Source organism: Tupaia chinensis, unplaced genomic scaffold (assembly GCF_000334495.1).
Source record: "Tupaia chinensis unplaced genomic scaffold, TupChi_1.0 Scaffold000688_1, whole genome shotgun sequence".
NCBI classification, from domain to species: Eukaryota; Metazoa; Chordata; class Mammalia; order Scandentia; family Tupaiidae; genus Tupaia; species Tupaia belangeri.
Genome location: NW_006160211.1, coordinates 3691080 through 3711590, shown reverse-complemented (window position 1 = coordinate 3711590; position 20511 = coordinate 3691080). Strand labels below are relative to the sequence as shown.

The 20511-nt window shown below is 39.7% G+C and overlaps 1 protein-coding gene across 3 annotated transcripts in view; it reads left to right on the top strand.

Annotated features, from left to right (window-relative positions):
• The window catches only part of ERO1A (endoplasmic reticulum oxidoreductase 1 alpha), a gene marked incomplete at its 5' end in the record, with an annotated part of 67738 nt that overhangs the window by 38675 nt on the left and 8552 nt on the right, over window positions 1-20511 (top strand). For all 3 annotated transcript variants that reach the window (XM_027776623.1, XM_027776622.1, XM_027776624.1), the window contains 6 exon segments: window positions 2929-2975; window positions 6688-6699; window positions 9797-9823; window positions 9949-10041; window positions 13022-13268; window positions 14566-14635. In XM_027776623.1, the coding sequence (XP_027632424.1) occupies window positions 2929-2975; window positions 6688-6699; window positions 9797-9823; window positions 9949-10041; window positions 13022-13268; window positions 14566-14635 (496 nt within the window).

Below are 20511 nucleotides of genomic sequence, written 5' to 3'. Positions count from 1 at the left end.
CCCTGAATTTTACTTTTCATAAGTCAAATAATAAGCATGACATCAGCAGTTATGCTTACATTAGTAAAATGTCAGACTTTCTTTTTTTGACTTGAAGAATTTCTCTAGTTTGGAAAGGAGGGAGTTTTCATTATTTACTTCTGCCATGTGTTTCATTTATATTTTCTTGACTATTTATTTATTTATTTATGTTTTAGAGGTTCTTTTTTTGCTATAGGGTGCGTGCACTCACCAGACACAGAGGGAGAGACAGAGAGATAGAAAGTGAGAAATCACCCCCCAGGGGGGATGGCCACGCCACAATCCCTTCTCCTCCATTCTCTTCTTGGGATCTTGGGCATGTACACACACGTGCCCGGCACGAGTTTAAGCCACCAGGTCCGGGATGCGAACCGTGGTTGACTACGTGGGAGTCCAGTGACATAGCCATTACGCTAACTGCTGGTCCCTCTCTTGACTATTATTGGGAAGTTTTACTTTAAAGTGTTTTTTTTTCGTTGTTATTTTTAATGTGAACTAGAAGTGTCCATGAAACATTTGTTAGATTTATAACTATAACTTTATAGTTAGTTTCTAATTCATATGATGATTTCTGTAATATTTCTAAAAATATCAATATATGACATACTAATTATATTGACTATGTTAAAATATAATTTACATGTTTTGTTCTTAAAATGTCAGAAGTTGCACACATTTAAAAATGTAAATTATGCATATTAAAACAATCCCTACGCTTTACTAATAATATTAATGCATATTTAGTTTGGGGTTTTTTTAGAGAGAGAGATTTTTGCTATAGGATGTGTACATTTGCTGGAGTAACAGAGACAGAGACAGAAAGTAAGAAATCTTCTGGGGGAATGGTCACATCGCAATCCCTTCTCTTCCATTCTCCTCTCAGGATTTTGGACACACATGCACATGGGCCCAGTGTGAGTATTTTTTTTTTTGAGGGTTTTCTTTTTTTTTTTTTTTTTTTGCTTTAGGGCATGCCAGAAAGACAGAGACAGAGAGAAGAAAGTGAGAAATCATCCCCCAGTGGGAATGGCCACGCCACAATCCCTTCTCCTCCATTCTTCTCTTGGGATCTTGGGCATGTATGCACGCACCCGTTGTGAGTTTAAGCCACTGGATCTGGGACTTGAGCTGTGGTCGACTACATGGGAGTCCAGCGACATAGCCATTATGCCAACTGCTGGTCCTCATCTCAGTGTGTTTTTTTTTTTGAAAAGATTTTTGCGATAAGGCCTGTGTGCTCTCCAGAACGACAGAGACAGAGAGATAGAAAGTGAGAAATCACCCCCCCGGCGGGGATGGCCATGCTGCAATCCCTTCTCCTCCATTCTCCTCTCAGGATCTTGGGCACGCATGCACACGTGCCCGGCGTGAGTTGAAGCCACTGGGTCTGGGACTCGAATTGCGGTCGACTACATGGGAGTCCAGTGACACAGCGGTTACTCCAACTGCTGGTCCCCCGGTGTGAGTTTTAAGCTGCTGGGTCCTGGACTCAAACCGCAATCGACTATATGGGAGTCCAGCGATGTAACCATTACGCCATCTGCTGGTCCCTATTTTTGGATTTTAAAGCACTTTGTGATATATTAATTCTGTAGAAAACTTCTGGCTATTTATTCCTATTAAAAAAACTTTCATTTAGGGGGAAACAGCAGTTAGCGTAATGGCTATGTCGCTGGACTCCCACGTAGTCAACCGCGGTTCACGTCCCGGACCCAGTGGCTTAAAACTCACGCTGGGCACGTGTGCGTACGTGCCCAAGAGAAGGGATTGTGGCGTGACCATCCTCCCTGGGGAGTGATTTCTCGCTTTCTGTCTCTCTGTCTCTCTCTGTCTGGCGAGCGCACGCACCCTATAGTGAAAAAACCTCTCCAAAAAAAAAAACCTTTCATTTAGGGACTAATAGGTGGCCTGGTTGTTAAGACATTGGATTCCATATGGCCAAATCTGTGGGTCCACTCTTGGACCCAGTGGCCTGAAAATCACACTGGGTGCATGAGTGTATGAGTCCAAAATCCTGAGAGGAGAATGGAGGAGAAGGGACTGCGACGTGGCGATCCCCAGTGGGAGGTGATTCTCATGTTTCTCACTTTCTCTCTGTCTCTCTCCAGTGAGCTCACACACTGTATGGCACAGAACAAAACTAAACACTTTTATTTAAATCATAATAAACTTGATGATGACTAGGAAAACCACCATTTCTAAGATTACCATATGGAAAAGTTATCTATCTAAACAGTTTTTTTTCTTTAATTTAAAATTTTAATTCTTATATTGGGTTTTTATATTTTTTGCTTGCTTGTCTTTCAGTTAGGTGTGTACTTTGTTCCCTCCTCATTCATATTCATATATATACACACACACACACATATATACACACACACACACACATATATATATATACTGGTATATATATGCATATTAATGACTCTAGAAGAGCTTGACTCATATTTTTTCTTCTAGTATTTAAAGATGTGATTGGGGGGCCAACAGATGGTGTGGTGATGGGGGTGCTGAACTCCCATGTGATGACTGTGGTTCAAGTTCTGGACCTGGTGGCTTGCTTTCTCACTTTTCTCCCTCCTCTCTCTCTCTTGCTCTGTCCCTCTCTGGTCAAATTAAAATTAATAAATAAATAAAGTTAAATAAAGTAATTCTTTAATAAAAAAGAAGTGATTAAGAAATGACATACTGGTTGCTACAGTGGGAAACGGTCAGGAACTATTAGCACTAAAACAAACACAGCCTCCCTCCCTTAAAGCAATTAGAGAAAACTAAACATTTGATAATCTCATAAAATAGTTTGATTTGGGATATAATCATTAAGTAACTTTCTGAGATAATATCACTTTACTTTCATAATTAGTAACATATTTATACGTTTTACACTTTTAATTCTTTTGTTTCTAGGCCGCAGACAATTAAGAGACCTTTAAATCCTTTGGCTTCTGGTCAAGGTGAGTTACTTGCGTTGTTACGTTATTTTGGTTAGAAGGAAGAGGCAGGCAGGATAAACGGGAGAACAGTTCAGGTCTTAATCCATTATCTCTGTAGAAGGTATGCCTTACTTTTGCAGAGATTGGTGTTTAAAATAGGCTTGAGTACTGAGCATTTCTGTAATTAAGTTTGTGGTGTTAGACTGTGAGAGAATGAAAATGAGGATATTTATTGTTTCTTCTAGGCATTTTTGCAGACACACTACTGTATGTGTTCAGTTTTTTCATTTTTGCCCATCTTTCAGATCAATAAATATACAAAAATCTCCCCCCAATTTTTCCCATAACTTGAAATTATGACATATATTGGGAGTCTGATTCCAATTCACATGCCCTTTTTATCTCATTAACAGTTTCATTTGCTACTTATACACAAGATCTGGCCAAAACACTACCTTTTCCCTAGTCCTCCTAAGTGGAAGTAATCTTTCCCGCCTCATGAAGTAATCTTAAGCCATGTTTTGTTTCCCACTTACAGCCTTTTTCATGGTGAAATGTTACTTTATTATTTTTTGTATGTCTGTTGATCTGCCCTAGTACTTTGGGCATATTTTGGAGCATTTATCTGTTTTAGCTCTTTTTTTAAAATTAAAAGAAAATTTATTTATTATTATTATTATTATTTTAAAATTTGCTTCTGGGCACATGGATTTACCAGTGAGAGATGGGGGTTGAAGGGAGAGTGAGAAAGCAAGCCGCCAGGTCTGGGATTTGAACTGTGGTTAACTATGTGGGAGTCCAGTTACTTAACCACCATGCCACCTGCTGGCTCCATTTTAGCTCTTTTTTTTTCGGTTTTTATATTTTTTGAGAGAGATTTTGCTATAGAGACAGAGGGAGTGAGAAATCACCACCCAGTGGGCATGGCTACACCATAATCCCTTATCCTTCATGGTCCTCTCGGGACTTTGGGCACACACACACACAGACACACACACATGCCTGGCTTGAGTTTTTTATTTTTTTTTAAATTTTAACTTTATTTATTATTATTATCATTATTATTTTCCAGTTTGATCAGAGAGAGACAGAGAGAGAGAGAGGAAGTGAGAAAGCAAGCCACCAGGTCCGAGACTTGAACCGTGGTCGGCCATGTGGGAGTCCAGCGCCTTTAACCACCATGCCACTTCCTGACCCCTGGCTTGAGTTTTTCTTTTCTTTTTTTTTTTTTTTAAAGAATTATTTAATTTAATTATTATCATTATTATTATTTCAGTTTGATCAGAGAGAGAGAGACAGAGAAAGAGCGAGAGGGAAAGTGAGAAAGCAAGCCACCAGGTCCATGATTCTAACCACTGTCAACCATGTGGGAGAACAGTGCCTCTAACCCATGCTACCTGCTGGCCCTCTGGTGTGAGTTTCAAGCCACTGGGTCTGGGACTCAAACCATAGTTGACTATGTCGGAGTCCAGCAATGAAACCATTATGCTATCTGCTGGTCCCCCATTTCAGTTCTTAATATGTTACCTGACACAACAGATGGAGTAGTTAGTTAGATAACTGATTAATGAAAATTCTTTCCTCTATGAATTGTCTTGGTGTGGCTAAGTGAAATAGTGAAAATCAATTCTTTTTTGAGAATTATTTTATTTAACTATTTTTATTTATTTATTTTAATTTGACCAGAGAGGGACAGAGAGAGAGAAGGAAAGTCAGAAAGCGAGGCACCAGGTCCAGGACTTGAACTGTGTGCGGTCAGCCATGTGGGAGTCCAGCGCTCTTGACCACCATGCCACCTGCCTGCCCCATCAGTTGTTCTTTCAACAAATTATTATATGCCATTTATTATGTGCTAGGCACTGTATAGGTGCCGGGGAAATGTAACGTTGAAATCCACAAATCCTGTCCCGTCTATACCAGGTAGAATGGCTTGTTGAATAAACAGTTTCGGTGTATGATTTCAAGACTTTTTTTCCTAGAAAATATTTGTCTATGTTATCTTCAGATATGTGTTTACTGATAAAATCTTTGATGTGCTTTTAGCAAAATGTGTAAAGTTTTCACTTTAAATTTTATTTAAAAGATGCTGATCTCATATAGTCAATAAATACAGAGTTCTTCCTGGGAAGTGATGAGAGCATCATCCCCTAAATGCTGGCAGATGTGCTTCCCCAGATGAGGGATGAAAGACCATCTTTAAATTAGGCTTTTGTGCTTTTAGTGAGTTACGTTGTGATTCAGTGGAAGCTTCGATTTAACATCAAATGAAATGCAAAAATCTTGGGCAAGAGGTTCTTCACTATGAACTTGCATTATGATGCGATAAATTAATTAACCACCCTCACTTACCTGAAAGATGAATAGGAACAATTTAAGTTTTTATCATTAGGGAACTAGTTAAATGACTTGTATTATAGTCACATAATAAAATACAGCCATTATAAATGTTGTAAATTTGTGCTGATGTAAAGCAAAATTGACCAGAACATTGGGGAAAAGAAGCAGGTATCAAAACAATATGTACATTATATTTTTTATTAAAAAAAAAAAAGCCTAATTGGGACCAGCACTTGGCAGAATGGCTATGTCGCTGGACTCCCATGATGTCGCCTGCTGTTCAAGTCCCAGACCCGGTGGCTTGAACTCATGCCGGGCACGTGTGCATGCGTGCCCAAAGAGCCCAAGATCCCGAGAAGAGAATGGAGGAGAAGGGATCATGACGTGGCTATCCTCCCTGGGAGGTGATTTCTCGCTTTCTCTCTGTCTCTCTCTGTCTTTCTGGCGAGCGCACATGCCCTACAGCAAAAACCTCTCCAAAAAATAAAGAAATTAAAAAAAAAAACATAATTAAGGGGTTAGCAGGTGGTGTTGTGGTTAAGAGCACTCCCACATGACTAACCATGGTTTGAGTCCCGGACCTGGCTGCTTGCTTTCTTGCTCTCTCTCTCGCTCTCCTTCTCTGGTCAAATTAAAAATAAATAAATAAATAAATAAATAAATAAAGTTAAATAAATTAATTCTTTATAAGATAATTAATATAATCACTAAATATCTATAAAACACAAAGAAAAACGACATTTATAAAAATGTACATAGTGTTTATATTGGGGTGGGAGTTATGTGTCTCTTTTTTTAAGTATCTATTTGCATTGAGTATATTACTGTGTAATCAATGTTGGCATTAAAGAGAAGTGGGCAAAATGAAGACAAGTTTTTAATAGTAAATAAGTGAGCACCATACAAATTGCTACACCATGTATAATTTGAATCGTATTGATAGTCTTTGAAAATATTTCTGACTATGATTAAATCTTTTAATGCCAACTGGAGGTTTCAAAGCAATAATACAAACCTTACCAGAAACTATGTTATAGCTCTAGAATAAATAAATGTGGAAAAAAAGCTCTACCAGGCAAATAAATCTAAGTCCTTAAGATATTTCAGAGTATTCTCAGATGATGGTCTAGGTATTTCTCTCCCGTCAGCCTATATTAAATCGTAGGTGAGCTGAAACTGCTCTCTGCGTGCTCCTGAGGTAATGCTGGCTAGCTGGCTCAGGCGTTGGCGAGTTGCAGTGAAGGGTGTCTGACTCCCATTTTCCTCGTGTGGATGAACTGAAAGATTGAAACTAACCGTGATTAAAAATGCCTATTTTCATGAAAGTGTAGCATTATAAAAGGGACACCTGGGAGGTGTTCATTATAATGAACTTCTGTTTTGTTTTGTTTTTCAGGGAAAAGTAAAGGTAAGTGTAACTTTTTTGTCATCCATCAGATTTATGAATTTACCTGTGCATTCAGATGTTTATTATGGCAAGCTACTGATTCTTCCCACGTCTGAGAACTTAATTTTTTTTATCTGTCTAAAATTCTGGAGGTGGAGGCAGAGGTTAAGGGAAAATGACTGTGTTGAGGCTTAGCGTCAGGCAGTTCATTTGCATTTCCCACGGAAGGTAGAAGGTGGGGATATCGCAAGGACAACTTCCTCCCTGCTTTACTGATCGAACTCTAGATCTGAGAGGTCTCATACAGGAAGGTTCTAGACAGGATGAGTACTGATCCTAGAGCTGGCTCTTAAAGCTTTAGCAGATTCTTGGGTGCAGGTATCATTGCCCAGACTAAGTTAATAGTAATGTTAAAAATTGTTAAAATATTTTAGGTTTACTTTGCATTTTTTACTTTACGGGTGAGATTGAAATGACTTGTTATGCCTTTGTTTAAATTATTCATTTAATTTTATTTATTGTTTTTAGTTTTTAATTTATTACATGGTACATGCACTCACAAGAGACAGAGAGGGAAAGTGAAAACAAGCCACCAAGTCTGGAACTTGAACCGTGGTTGCCCACATGGGAGTCCAGTACCCCAAGCACCACACCACCTGCTGGCCCATGACTTGTTATTCTTTTTTTTTTGGACAGGTTTTTGCTATAGGGCATATGTGCTTGCCAGAAAGAGAGAGACAGAGAGACAGAAAGCGAAAAATCACACCCCAGGGGGGATGGCCATGCTGCAATCCCTTTTCCTCCATTCTTCTCTTGGGATCTTGGGCACGCACACACACACACACACACACACACCTGGTGTGAGTTTAAGCCACTGGGTCTGAGACTCGAACCGCAGTCGACTACATGAGAGTCCAGCAACATAGCTATTTTGCTAACTGCTACTTCCGTGACTTGTCATTTCACTATTCCAATGTGTTTCACAGCTTACCAATGTGAAAAGACTTAATCATTCCTTAGCTTTAGTCTATCTAGATGAAGTTGCTAAAATGAGACATATCATTATTCTCTTCTTCAAGATCCTCTTATGTTCTGAACACTGAATGCACTGTTTATGAACTGCCTTTGCATTATGTAGAATACTAAAGTCTGATAATATTTTTCTTTTCTTTTTTTTGAGTTTTTGATATAGCGCACATGTGCTCACTGAAGCAGGTGGGGGGAGAGAGCAAAGTGAGAAATCACCCCTTATGGGGGATGGCCATACTGCAATTCCCTCTCCTCCATTCTCCTCTCAGGATTTTGGGCACACAAGCACATGCACCTGGCATATTCTGGGACTCCGACCGTGAGGTTGGCTATGTGGAATCCAGCTACCTTAACCTCCATGCTACCTGCTGGCCCTAACATTGCTTTTTAATAACTGTATTTTATCTTATAGTAACTATAGCAGCTAGGTAAAATGCTTAGTCAGAACTATACTCTTTGGAAGATAAACTGCTTAGCAATGAGATTATTTTTTTCTTTACTTCCTTTTTTTTTATTTTAAGAGAGATTTTTGCTATAGGGTGTGTGCGCTTATTGGAGAGACAGCCACAGCGTAACCCCTTCTCCTCCATTCTCCTCTTGGGCCACAGTGTAACCTCTTCTCCTCCATTCTCCTCTTGGGATTTTGGGCACATAAGCACATGTGCCTGGAGTGAGTTTAAGCCACTGGGTCTGGGACTTGAACCACGGATGGCCATGTGGGAGTCCAGTGATGTAAGCATTATGCCATCTGCCATCTGCTGGTGCCTTGAGTTATTTCTTCAGAGCATAGTTCTTTTTTTTTTTGGAGAGGTTTTGCTGTAGGGCGCATACACTCGCCAGAAAGACAGAGGGAGACAGAGAGACAGAAGGAGAGAAATCACTCCCCAGAGGGGATGGCCACTCAACAATCCCTTCTCCTCTTAGGATCTTGGGCACACATGCACACATGCCTGGTGTGAGTTTAAGCCACCGGATCTGGGACTCGAACCACAGTTGGCTACATGGGAGTCCAGCGATATAGCCATTACACCATCCGTGGGTCCCATTTAGAGCATAGTTCTAAAAACAGAATAACCACAGCTAACCAAGTATATTAACAGTGATCTTATTAGGTAATAGAATATAAATGACATTTGATTTTTGTACCATTTCCAAGAATTGCTCTTTTGGAATAGTGAATGACTTGTAATACTATCAGCTATATGCAAATATTATACCTCTAATATTATTTATAATTTTTATTTATTTTTTAACTTAAAAAGCAAATAACTAGTCCTTAATTTTTATGGCATGCATTGTTATTCATTTACACATTTTGATTGATCTACTATTAACATTCTGTATTTTGACCTAATTTAAAGCACTTGGTTAGGGCCAGCAGGTGGTGTGGTGGTTAAGATACTGAACTCCCACATGGGGAACCACGGTTTGAGTTCCAGACCTGTTGGCTTGCTTCCTCATTTTCCCTCTCTCTCTTTTTCTGGTGAATGCATGTGCTCTATGGCACATATATACATACATACATACATTAAAAAAATAAATAATTCTTTAAAAAACCCTAAGACGCTCAGTCTAGAAAGTTGTAAGACTGGAGCAAGCTAAGGCATTGGTAGAGCTTTGTAAAAACTGAGCTTAGGGGAGCAGTCCTTGACTGAATCCATAGCAGGACATAGCCTCTAGGCTAAAAGATCTTTTTTTTTTTTTTTTTTTTTTTGAGAGAGATTTTCACTATAGGGCGCGTACGCTCGCCAGACAGACAGAGAGAGACATAGAGACAGAAAGCGAGAAATCACCCCCCAGGGGGGATGGTCACGCCGCAATCCCTTCTCCTCCATTCTCCTCTCGGGATCTTGGGCATGCACGCACACACGCCCGGCGTGAGTTTTAAGCCACCGGGTCCGGGACGCGAACCGCGGTCAACTACGTGGGAGTCCAGCGACATAGCCATTACGCTAACTGCTGGTTCCCAAGGCTAAAAGATCTTTATATCACTGTTTGGCGCACATTTGCTATCATGGTTTAAAACTTTTAAAAACCTGTATTTTGGCACTTTTCCAACCTTGTGACTTATTTTTCTTTCTTTTTTCAGAAAACGCTTTTTACAGTTGGCTAGAAGGTAATTAGAAATGTTAAAACAAATTCAAATGATCTTTTGTTCTCATTTTAAAAGAGATACGAAATTAAGTTTCTATACAAGATTCACATATGACATTTTATTTCCAAATTACTGACTTGTTTTAGGTCTCTGTGTAGAAAAAAGAGCATTCTACAGACTTATATCTGGCCTCCATGCAAGCATTAATGTGCATTTGAGTGCAAGATATCTTTTGCAAGGTATGTGCCGTTCACTTTCATTCGCTGTACCACACTGAGTTTCAGAGACTCATAAAGTTTTCCTGGCTGTCTTGGTGTTTCAGTGGTGATATGCTGCCCAAGTGAAGTTGGGAGGTCACAGATTTGGCTCCTTGATGTGCTCGTACACATGGGCAGGCGTGTCCATGATTCTAGTGGCTGGGACACTGATGGGGATTGTGGTGTGAGACCATGTTTAGAGTGCTTGTTTTTTCTCCCCCTCCCTCTTTCTCTCATGAAAGAAATAAACTTAAATGTTTTCTTGGGGACCAGCAGATGGCGTAATGGTTGTGTTGCTCAACTCCCACATGGCTGACCGTGGTTCGAGTCCCCGATCCAGCAGCTTGAAAGGCTGGGCATGTGTGCATGCATATCTAAGATCCTGAGAGAAGAATAGAGGAGACGGGATTGCAACATGGCCATCCCCACAATGGGGTGATTTCTTGCTTTCTGTTTCTCTGTCTCTGTCTGTCTTTCCAGCGAGTGTACCACCCTATAGCAAAATCTCTCTTACAAAAAAGTTTTCTTGGTATTTCCCCAAATGGGAAAAGATGGACATATTATATAAAAAAAAGTAAAAATCCATTCTTTTATTTTTATTTTATTTTCTGGAGAGATTTTTGCTAAAGGGTGCGTGTGCTCTCCAGAAAGACAAAGAGAGAAACAGAGAGATAGAATGCGAAAAATTACCCTCCAGGGGGATGGCCATGCCACAATCCCTTCTCCTCCATTCTCTTCTCAGGATCTTGGGCATGCATGCACAGGTATTGGACGTGAGTTTAAGCCACCGGGTCCAGGACTTGAACCGCGGTCGACCACATGGGAGTTCAGCGACGTAGCCATTATGCTAACTGTTGATCCCCATTCTTTTATTTTTTTTTAAAGAATTAATTTTATTTATTATTTTTTAATTTGACCAGAGGGCGGCGGGGATGAGAAAGCAAGCTACCAGGTGAGAAAGCAAGCTACTAGGTCTGGGACTCAAACTGCAGCTGGCCAGGTGGGAGTCCAGCCACACCATCTGCTGGTCCTTAAAATTCCATTCTTAAATGGTGATAATCAGGAATATGGGATCTGTGGGTATAATAGAATGGTTTAACATGTTCTCAGTTCTCCTCATCTTTTAAGAAGTTACCCCCACATACTATACATCACAAATATTATTTTGTTGTGGGAATTAAAATACCTCCTAAGAGCATAGCTTGTTATTTGCTAGATATTATTGTACTGGAATCTTTGTATTTATGTGCCAGAGTCAGGCCTGGAATTTTAATGGGTAAATGCATTTCCTGTTATTGTTTATGCTTTAAAGGTGCTATTGAAAAAATAAGACCATGGTTGATTTTTATCAGCAGTGTGTTTTTTCTTGAATTAAAATATCTCTTTTTCTTTTTTTTTAAAAAGAATTATTTATTTAATTTTATTTGTTATTTTTTAAAATTTAACCAGAGAGGGAAGAGAAAGGGAAAGTGAGAAGTAAGCTGCCAGGTCCAGGACTTGAACCATGGCCAGCCATGTAGTCCAGTGCCTTAACCACTATGCCACCTACTGGCTCCCAAAATATCTCTTACTTCTTAGAAATAAAATACAGTAGTTTTGATTTTACACAGTGCTTTAAATCATTAGTAATTCCATATAGTCATACAGTCATTTTAATATAGTAATTTCATATAGTACATTTCATTGTACTCTTTTTTCCAAGGAGTATATTGTGCTCATCATAGATAGCAATTTTTAAATTGTGTATTTTGCTTTCATGAATATGTTTATATTCAGAAGTTTGTTGTTTGTTAGAACTTTTCCATAAAACATTGATTTCATTTTACTTTGGGTTGGGTTATGAAATATTAGGAACCAGCAGGTGGCATGATGGTTAAGGCACTGGACTCCCATATGTCCAACTGCGGTTCAAGCCCTGGGCCTGGTGGCTTGAAAATCAGGATGAGTACTTGTGCATGCATGCCCAGAATCCCAGGAGGAGAGTGGAGGAGGAGGGATTGTGGTGTGGTCATCCCCTTGGGGGTTGATTTCTTACTTTCCCTCTCACTGTCTCTTTCTGCCTCTCCAACAAGTGCACATGACCTATAGTGAAAACCTAAAAAAAAAAAAAAAGATAGAATATTAATATAGAACTTTTAAAGGCTAAACTATGGAAAAGTTTTCTTGGTATTTATTATATTGGGTCATTGGAAAAGTCACAATGGATTTTTGCATAGAAAAACAGGAAAAAATAGGTCATGACTTTTCCGATGACCCAATATGTTTTTTTGTTTTTTTTTTGAGAGGTTTTCTCTATAGGGTGTGTGGGTTCGCCAGAAAGACAGAGAGAGACAGAGAGATAGAAAGCGAGAAATCACCCCCCAGGGGAGATGGCCACGCCTCCATCCCTTCTCCTCCATTCTCCTCTTGGGATCTTGGGCACGCATGCACACGCACCCGGTGTGAGTTTAAGTCGCCCGGTCCAGGACTTGAACTGCGTTCAACTATGTAGGAGTCCAGAGACACAGCCATTACGCTAACTGCTGGACCCGACCCAATATGTTTTAGAATACAAAATGAAATTAACTTCTGTAGGCATAAATAAAATAATGTAATTAAAATTAATGATAAACTTTAGTTTTTTTAAAAACAATTTTTAGAGAGAGATTTGCTATTGGGCCTGTGTGCGTGCCGGAGAGATAGAAAGTGAGAAATCACCTCTAGAGGGCAGGTTTGGTCACACAGCAATCCCTTCTCCTCCAGTCCTTTCAGGATTTTGGGCACACACACACACACACACACACACACACGCGCGCGCGCACACACACACACACACACACACACACACACACACATACACCTGACATGAGTTTTAAGCCACTGGGTCCAGGACTCGAACCGTGGTCAACTATGTGGGAGTCCAGCAACGTAACCATTATGCCATCTAAAATTTAGTTTTTAAGATTTAATTCTTTCTTCTCAGATACCTGGTTGGAACAGAAATGGGGGCACAACATCACAGAATTTCAACAGCGGTTTGATGGCATTTTGACTGAAGGAGAAGGTCCACGAAGACTTAAGAACTTGTATTTTCTCTACTTAATCGAATTAAGGGCTTTATCTAAAGTGTTACCATTCTTTGAGCGGCCAGATTTTCAGCTCTTCACTGGAAATAAAATTCAGGATGCAGAAAACAAAAAGCTACTTCTGGAAATACTTCATGAAATCAAGTAAATGATATATTACAACTTATATTAATAGAAGAGTAATAAGTGGTATACAGAATCAAATTCTTAAATATTCATGTATAGAAAGAAACACTATCTTTTTTCTTTTAGAGAGATTTTTGCTATACGGTGCATGCACTCACCAGAGAGACAGAGAGTGATAGAGATACAGAAAGCAGTAAATCACTCCCAAGGGGGTATGTCCATGCTGCAATCCCTTCTCCTTCATTCTCCCCTTGGGATTTTGGGCACACACGCACATGCACCCAGCATGAGTTTTCTAAGCTGCTGGGTCTGGGACTTGAGCTTCATTTGACTGCATGGGAGTCCAGCAACGTAACCATTACTCAATCTGCTGGTCCCAGAAAGAAACACTATTTAAAAAATAATTAAAGGCCAATTCTGCTGATAAGTCTTTTAGACTTAAATTTTGTTTTTCTCTTTTGTTTTCACTTGAGTACTACAAAAAGCACATTTTTTTTTTTGAGAGGTTTTTTTTTCACTATAGGGCGCGTGCGCTCGCCAGACAGACAGACAGAGAGAGACATAGACAGAAAGCGAGAAATCACCCCCGGGGGGATGGTCACGCCGCAATCCCTTCTCCTCCATTCTCCTCTCGGGATCTTGGGCATGCACGCACACGCGCCCGGCATGAGTTTTAAGCCACCGGGTTCGGGATGCGAACCGCGGTCGACTACGTGGGAGTCCAGCGACATAGCCATTACGCTAACTGCTGGTTCCCTACAAAGAGCACATTTTCAGTTTAAAGAGTCTTGGTACTTGATACTGGCATTTTCTTTTTAAAATTCATTAATTAATTTTAGAGAGATTTTTACTATAGAGTGCATGTGCTCGCTGGAGTGACAGAAAGAGAGAGAGACAGACAGAAAGTGAGAAATCGCCACCATGCTGCTAATCACTTCTCCATTCTCCTTGTGGGATTCAGGGCACACATGCATATGCACCTGGTGTGAGTTTCAGGCCTCCAGATCCAGGACCTGAACTATAGTTGGCCATTTGGGAGTCTAGCGACATAACCATTATGCCATCTACTGGTCCCGACATTGATTATTTTCATATTTAGTTTAACAGATTGGGGTTGGTAACAAACTTAGGTTCTATATTGGAAGTGGCATTTAGATTTGAGGATAAGAATTTGTTTGGGGGCATCAGGATATTGGTTTTTATATGTTTTCTATTATTTTAATTATATTATTTATCATCAAGTACTAAAATGTTGTATTAGGACATTTAGTATTTATAATACATGAAAATAGATACTCTTTCTTTTAAAATGCAGGTCATTTCCTTTGCATTTTGATGAAAATTCATTTTTTGCTGGGGATAAAAAAGAAGCACACAAACTAAAGGTAATTATTTTGTACTTAATCATTATGTACAAACTGGTTAACACTTATGCAGGTATGAATATAAACCCATGTATTACTCATAGAAGCAGAGAGTAGATTGATCTTTATCAGAGACTGGGGAGAGAAGAGCAGTCTGAAATGTTGATCATAGACTACAAAGTTTCGGTTAGAAGGAATACACTTTCAGAATCTATTATAAAGAAAAGAGAGTGTAATACATAATAATTCATTGTATATTTTTATATTACTAAAAGGATAGATTTTTTAAATGTTTTTACCACAAAAAGATAAGTATACAAAGTATTGGATTTAATTAGCTTGACATAAACATCCATAGTATAAACATTTATCAAGATATCACATCGGGGATCAGCAGTTAGTGTAATGGCTATGTCACTGAACTCCCATGTAGTCGACTGCGGTTTGAGTCCTGGACATGGTGGCTTAAACTCACGCTGGGCGCGTGGCGCATGATCCCAAGAGGAGAAAGGAGGAGAAGGGATTGCGGTGTGGCCATCCCCCTGGGCGGAGATTTCTTGCTTTCTATCTTTCTGTCTGTTTCTGTCTGTTGGCAAGCTAACACACCCTATAGCAAAAACCTCTCAAAAAAAAAAAGATATCACATTGTACCCCGTCAACACATACAATTATTATTTGTCAAATAAAAATAAATACAATTCAGGTGTTTATACTTATAGTACATCTTGATATAGAGCTCATAATTGTAAAAAAAAAAAAAAAATCAGAGTCAGTGTTTGTTTTCCTCAAAAAAAACACACCAAAACCAAAACAAACCTTGAAAGGCCGGCCCTGTAGCATAGCAGTGAAGTGCCAGCTATGCATGGAAAGGCAGATTCACTATGGCAAACCGCTGTTCACATCCTGGCCCTGGTGGCTGGAAAAACATACTGGGAGCATGTGTATGTGCCCAAAATCCTGATGGGAAGAAGGAATGGAGGGAAGAGGATTAAAGCATGACTTTGCCTCATTGGGAGTTGCTTCCTCTCTCTCTGGCAAACATGGACAGGACTAACAAAATTAGTTAGCATTATGTTCACAGTAATAACCGAATCTGTATATTGTTGCACAACTTCACTGACAGCTTTCACTTTGATGGTCTCAGTTAATAATTGAAGGCTATAAACTAAAGGGGAGGGATCTAGAGCATGTGTAGCTGCATGAGTCTATCTTTTGCTGAAGAGAATCCTCAAAGTTGTATTGATTAGGGAGCCAGCAGGTGGCATGGTGGTTAAGGTGCCTGGACTCCCAATTGGCTGACTGTAGTTTTGAGTCGCAAACCTGGTGACTTGTGTTTCTCACTTTCCCTTTCTCTCTCTCTCTCTCTGGTCAAATTAGAAAATAAAAACAAAAACTAAACAGTAAGAATAAATAAAATTAAATTTAAAACATTATATTGATTAAATTAAAGGGTATTCTTTGGGGGGGGGCAGGGTGTACTGAGATGTTTTGATCTTATTCACTGGGAATTAAAAGCGGTTAGGAATGCCAGCGTGTAATCATGGGAAGGACAGCCCCAGTACCCCACAAGATCAAGTCTAGCCATTGTCTTGCCTCCTAATATGGCCTCAGGCAAGACTATCTTGAGTGTGTTTTTGCCTCAAAATACTACAAGTATAAACTATGACTAGGAATATTTATGAAATGCTTACTATGTGCAGAGAATGGTTTTTGTCATTTAGAGGAAGTGATAGCTCCTAGTCTTAGTGGATTTCCAGACTGTTTTGGGATTCAAGTAAAATTATACTAGTGTTCTCTGTTACAAAGCTGCTGGTAAGTAAAGGCAGATCACCTAATACCGCTGGGCTTGAGTATTTATGAGAGACTTCAGAAAATCCATGGAAAAATGGAATTGAAGTACAAATTTATTTTCATGTTAAGAATTTTGATGGTCCTGCATGTTTTTTCCTTTTCTTTTTTTTTTTTTTAAGATTTTTTTCAGGGCATACACGCTCACTAGAGAGACAGAGACAGAAAACGAGAAATCACCTGTCCCCCACGGGGAATGGTCGTGCTGCAGTCCCTTCTTCTCCATTCTCCTCTTGGAATTTGGGGCACGCACGCACACATGCCCAGCATGAGTATTAAGCTGCTGGGTCCAGGACTTGAACCATGGTTGACTGTGTGGGAGTCCAGCGACATAACCATTACACCATCTGCTGGTCTCCTGCATAGTTTTTTCCTACTACACATTTTCATGAACTTTCAAAGACCTCTGTGTAACAATCTTCCTCTGTTTCTTATTCTCTTTCCATAGTGAAAGAACCTGATTTTATGCAGCTTGCAAACAAAATACTTTTACACTCAGTTTTTGGCTGTTAGATAATAGTTATTCTTGACCTCCCATCTACCGCCTACTTAAAGTGTTCTTGCTACAAATACATACCTCACTGCTTATATAATCTTCCAAACAGCTTCCAGGAACTTGGAAGTGAGGGGGAAGGTGCTGCAATGAGACTTATTTTTTCCTACTATTTTCAATATGTTCCTTATTTTTAGTTTACTTGCTGGTTTTTGGGAGAGTGTTTTGGCATCCACTCTTTTTAGATGATGCAGATTAGAAATGTTTCACACAGTATTTTAATTTGATTGAAATACTCAGCTTTGATGTTCTATGAAGTTTATGTAGTGAATCCTTACCTATCAGAGAATTTTTTGAATCTTTTCAGGAAAAAAAGAGAAAAACAGGAAACCATGTTATTTTCAGAAATTTCCATTTTTTAAGAAAGTAGTTTCTGTTAAAGATCATGGACTTGGGGGCTGGCAGGTGGCATGGCGGTTAAAGGCGCTGGATTCTCACATGGCCAGCTGTGGTTCAAGTCCCGGACCTGGTGGCCTCCTTTCCTGCTTTCCATTTCTCTCTGTCTCTGTCTCTGGTCAAATTAAAAAAGTACTAATAACAAATGGATTTAAATAAATAAATAATTCTTTAAAAAAGAGATCTTGGATTTTAACAGTCTTTTTTTTTTTTTTTGCTATAGGGCACGTGCGCTCGCCAGACAGACAGAGAGAGACAGACAGAAAGTGAGAAATCACCCCCCGGGGATATGGCCGCAATCCCTTCTCCTCCATTCTCCTCTCGGGGCCTTGGGCACACACGCACATGGGCCCGGCGTGAGTTTAAGCCACCGGGTCTGGGACTTGAACCGTGGTCGACTATGTGGGAGTCCAGCGACATAGCCATTACGCTAACTGCTGGTCCCTTTGAACAATCATATTTATAAGCGTATTTAAAAAATCTCATTTGTCTCCTTTCTACTCTATCAGTGTATGGTTAGAAATTGACTTGCATGGGGACCAGCAGTTAGCGTAATGGCTATGTCGCTGGACTCCTATGTAGTCAACTGTGGTTTGAGTCCTGGACCCAGTGGCTTAAACTCACACTGGGTGCGTGTGCGTGCATGCCCAGGATCCCGAGAGGAGAATGGAGAAGAGATTGCAGCATGGCCATCCCCCCTGGGGGGTGATTTCTCACTTTCTGTCTCTTGGTCTCTCCCTGTCTTTTTGGCGAGTGCACGTGCCCTATAGCAAAAACCTTTCCAAAAAAAAAAAAAGGAAAAGAAATTGACTTGCATGAAAAAGCATTAGTAGTTTTCAATTCAGAATAGAATATGATCTCACTTGAATGCTTGTAAAGCATTTCATAGTTTGGGCAAGAATCCGTCAGTTGATTTCACCAAATATAAATCACAGCATAAAAGCCCAGCATGTTTGATCATTTTGTGAACTAATGTAAGGTGATGACCTGAAGCTGTATACGACAACCAGGAGAGTTTGTAAATGGTTAATAACATTTAGCGTAAGTTCTGGTTATTGTAAGGATCATAAGGTTATCTAATCTGAGATAACTTCAGGGTATATACTTGGGTTATTGAACGTGATTATTTGTGGAAGTCCGTTCTGATCTAGTATATTTGTGGCCTCTTAATAATGGTCTAGTATATTAATTTTATGTAAGCTGAGGATATTGCTATTTCATGTGCTTAATTTTAATTTAACAATATGTATTTGATTATTGCAAATAGCTAGGCCTGTTCTCTGTCATGCATACAAAGATTTACTCACGAGCTGCCATATTTAACTACTTGAATGAACACAGATTCAAACACTGAACGCAGATAATATCTACAAAACTAAGCAGAATCTTTTAGAACAGAGGCCTCCAACCCTTACAAATATGAATTTCTCTTTCTCACTCTCTTCCTCTTTATATTGTTAGAGGGTGGGTGAGCTGACCAGACACAGAGAAAGACAGAGGAAGAGAGAGAGAGCGCTTCCCAGTGGGGTGTGGTCATGCCGCAGTCCTCCATCCTGTCAGAATAAGGGGCATGCGTGCACATGTGCACAGTGTGTTTTTCAAGCTGCTGGAGCATGACTTTAACAGAGGTCAGCCATGTGGGATCTCGCTCCATGCTTAACCACTGCACTACGAAGCTAGCCCCCCAAGTATAGGTCTCGTAGAGTCGAAAGCTTCCAAGATCTCTTCCCATGACAGTATTTTTAGTGTTATTGATTGTGAAAATATAATTGCCCAGAGCCATTATGCATTTAGCAATACTTTTTAAGTAAAACTTGTGTTGTATTGATCATAACATTTATATCTGTTTGGAAATTTATGGTGCATATGTGTGAACTATTTGTCTCTGTCACAGATGGATTCTGTAGACGCTTATCACAGCTATTACATTTCTAGAGGTCAACAGCTCATAAAATGGGAACATGTGCTGTAATCTTATTACTCTATTATTATTGCTGGAAGTGTGATTTTTTTTTAAGGTCAAAACACTAGTGTTAAGGAAACTTCAGTCACAAAATCTATTTAGACTATTATTATTAGGTAGTTTTTTTCTCCACACTTTATTTATTGATGTCTTCCATGAGCAAGCCAGGGAGAGAGAGAGAGAGGAAAAAAAAAAAAAAGACAAAGAGAGAGAGAGAGAGAGAGAGGGGCACTTCCAACAGTGTTGTCGTGCCACAGTCCGCCCCCATTCGTAGCCATGGCTCATGGCCCTGTGCATCTGTGCACCAGTGTGCTCTGGGAGGGCCAGGGGTGCGGACCTCAAGCCTTTCCAACATCGGTCCTGTTGTGTTACTGCCGTGCCCTCGCTTGGCCCTATTGGGTAGGGTTTTTTTTTTTTTTTTAAATGTTTAGTTTTAATTTACATTTAATCACGTATCTTTACGGTGTACAACATTGCTTTTTCCAGCATGAATACCATGCATGTCAGTCAAGACAAACATTACTATATACATTATCATCAGCAAATAGCTTTTCACTTTTTTGTCAATTAACTACTATTATTTTTTTCTTGCCCTTGTTCCTCTTTTGCTTGTTTTTGTTTTGTCTTTATTTTTTTTGAGAGAGATTTTCGCTAGAGGGTGCATGCACTTGCTGGAGAGACAAAGTGAGAAATCACCACCCGGGGGGTATGGCCACATGGCAGTCCCTTCTCCTCCAGTCTTCTCTCGGGATTTTGGGCATGCACGCACATACGCCTGACATGAGTTTGGTGCAGAGGAGGTGCTCAATGAATGTTAGTTCCCCTCTCCTTTTTTGGTATCTCATAGTACCTTGAATGGTGTTAGGCACATAGAAGTCGCTCAGAAAATACTAGTTGACTAAACATTACACCTTTTTTTTTTTTTTAAGAATTATTTTATTTACTTATTTTTTAATTTGACCAGAGGGACAGAGCAAGAGAGTAAGAGAGCAAGAGAGAGAGAGAGAGAAAATGAGAGAGCGAGCTGCTAGACTTGGGACTCAAACGGCCATGTGGGAGTCCAGTGCCCTTAACCACCACACCACCTGCCGGCCCCTATCCATTACATCTTTTTTTTTTTTTCAAGGGATACCAAAT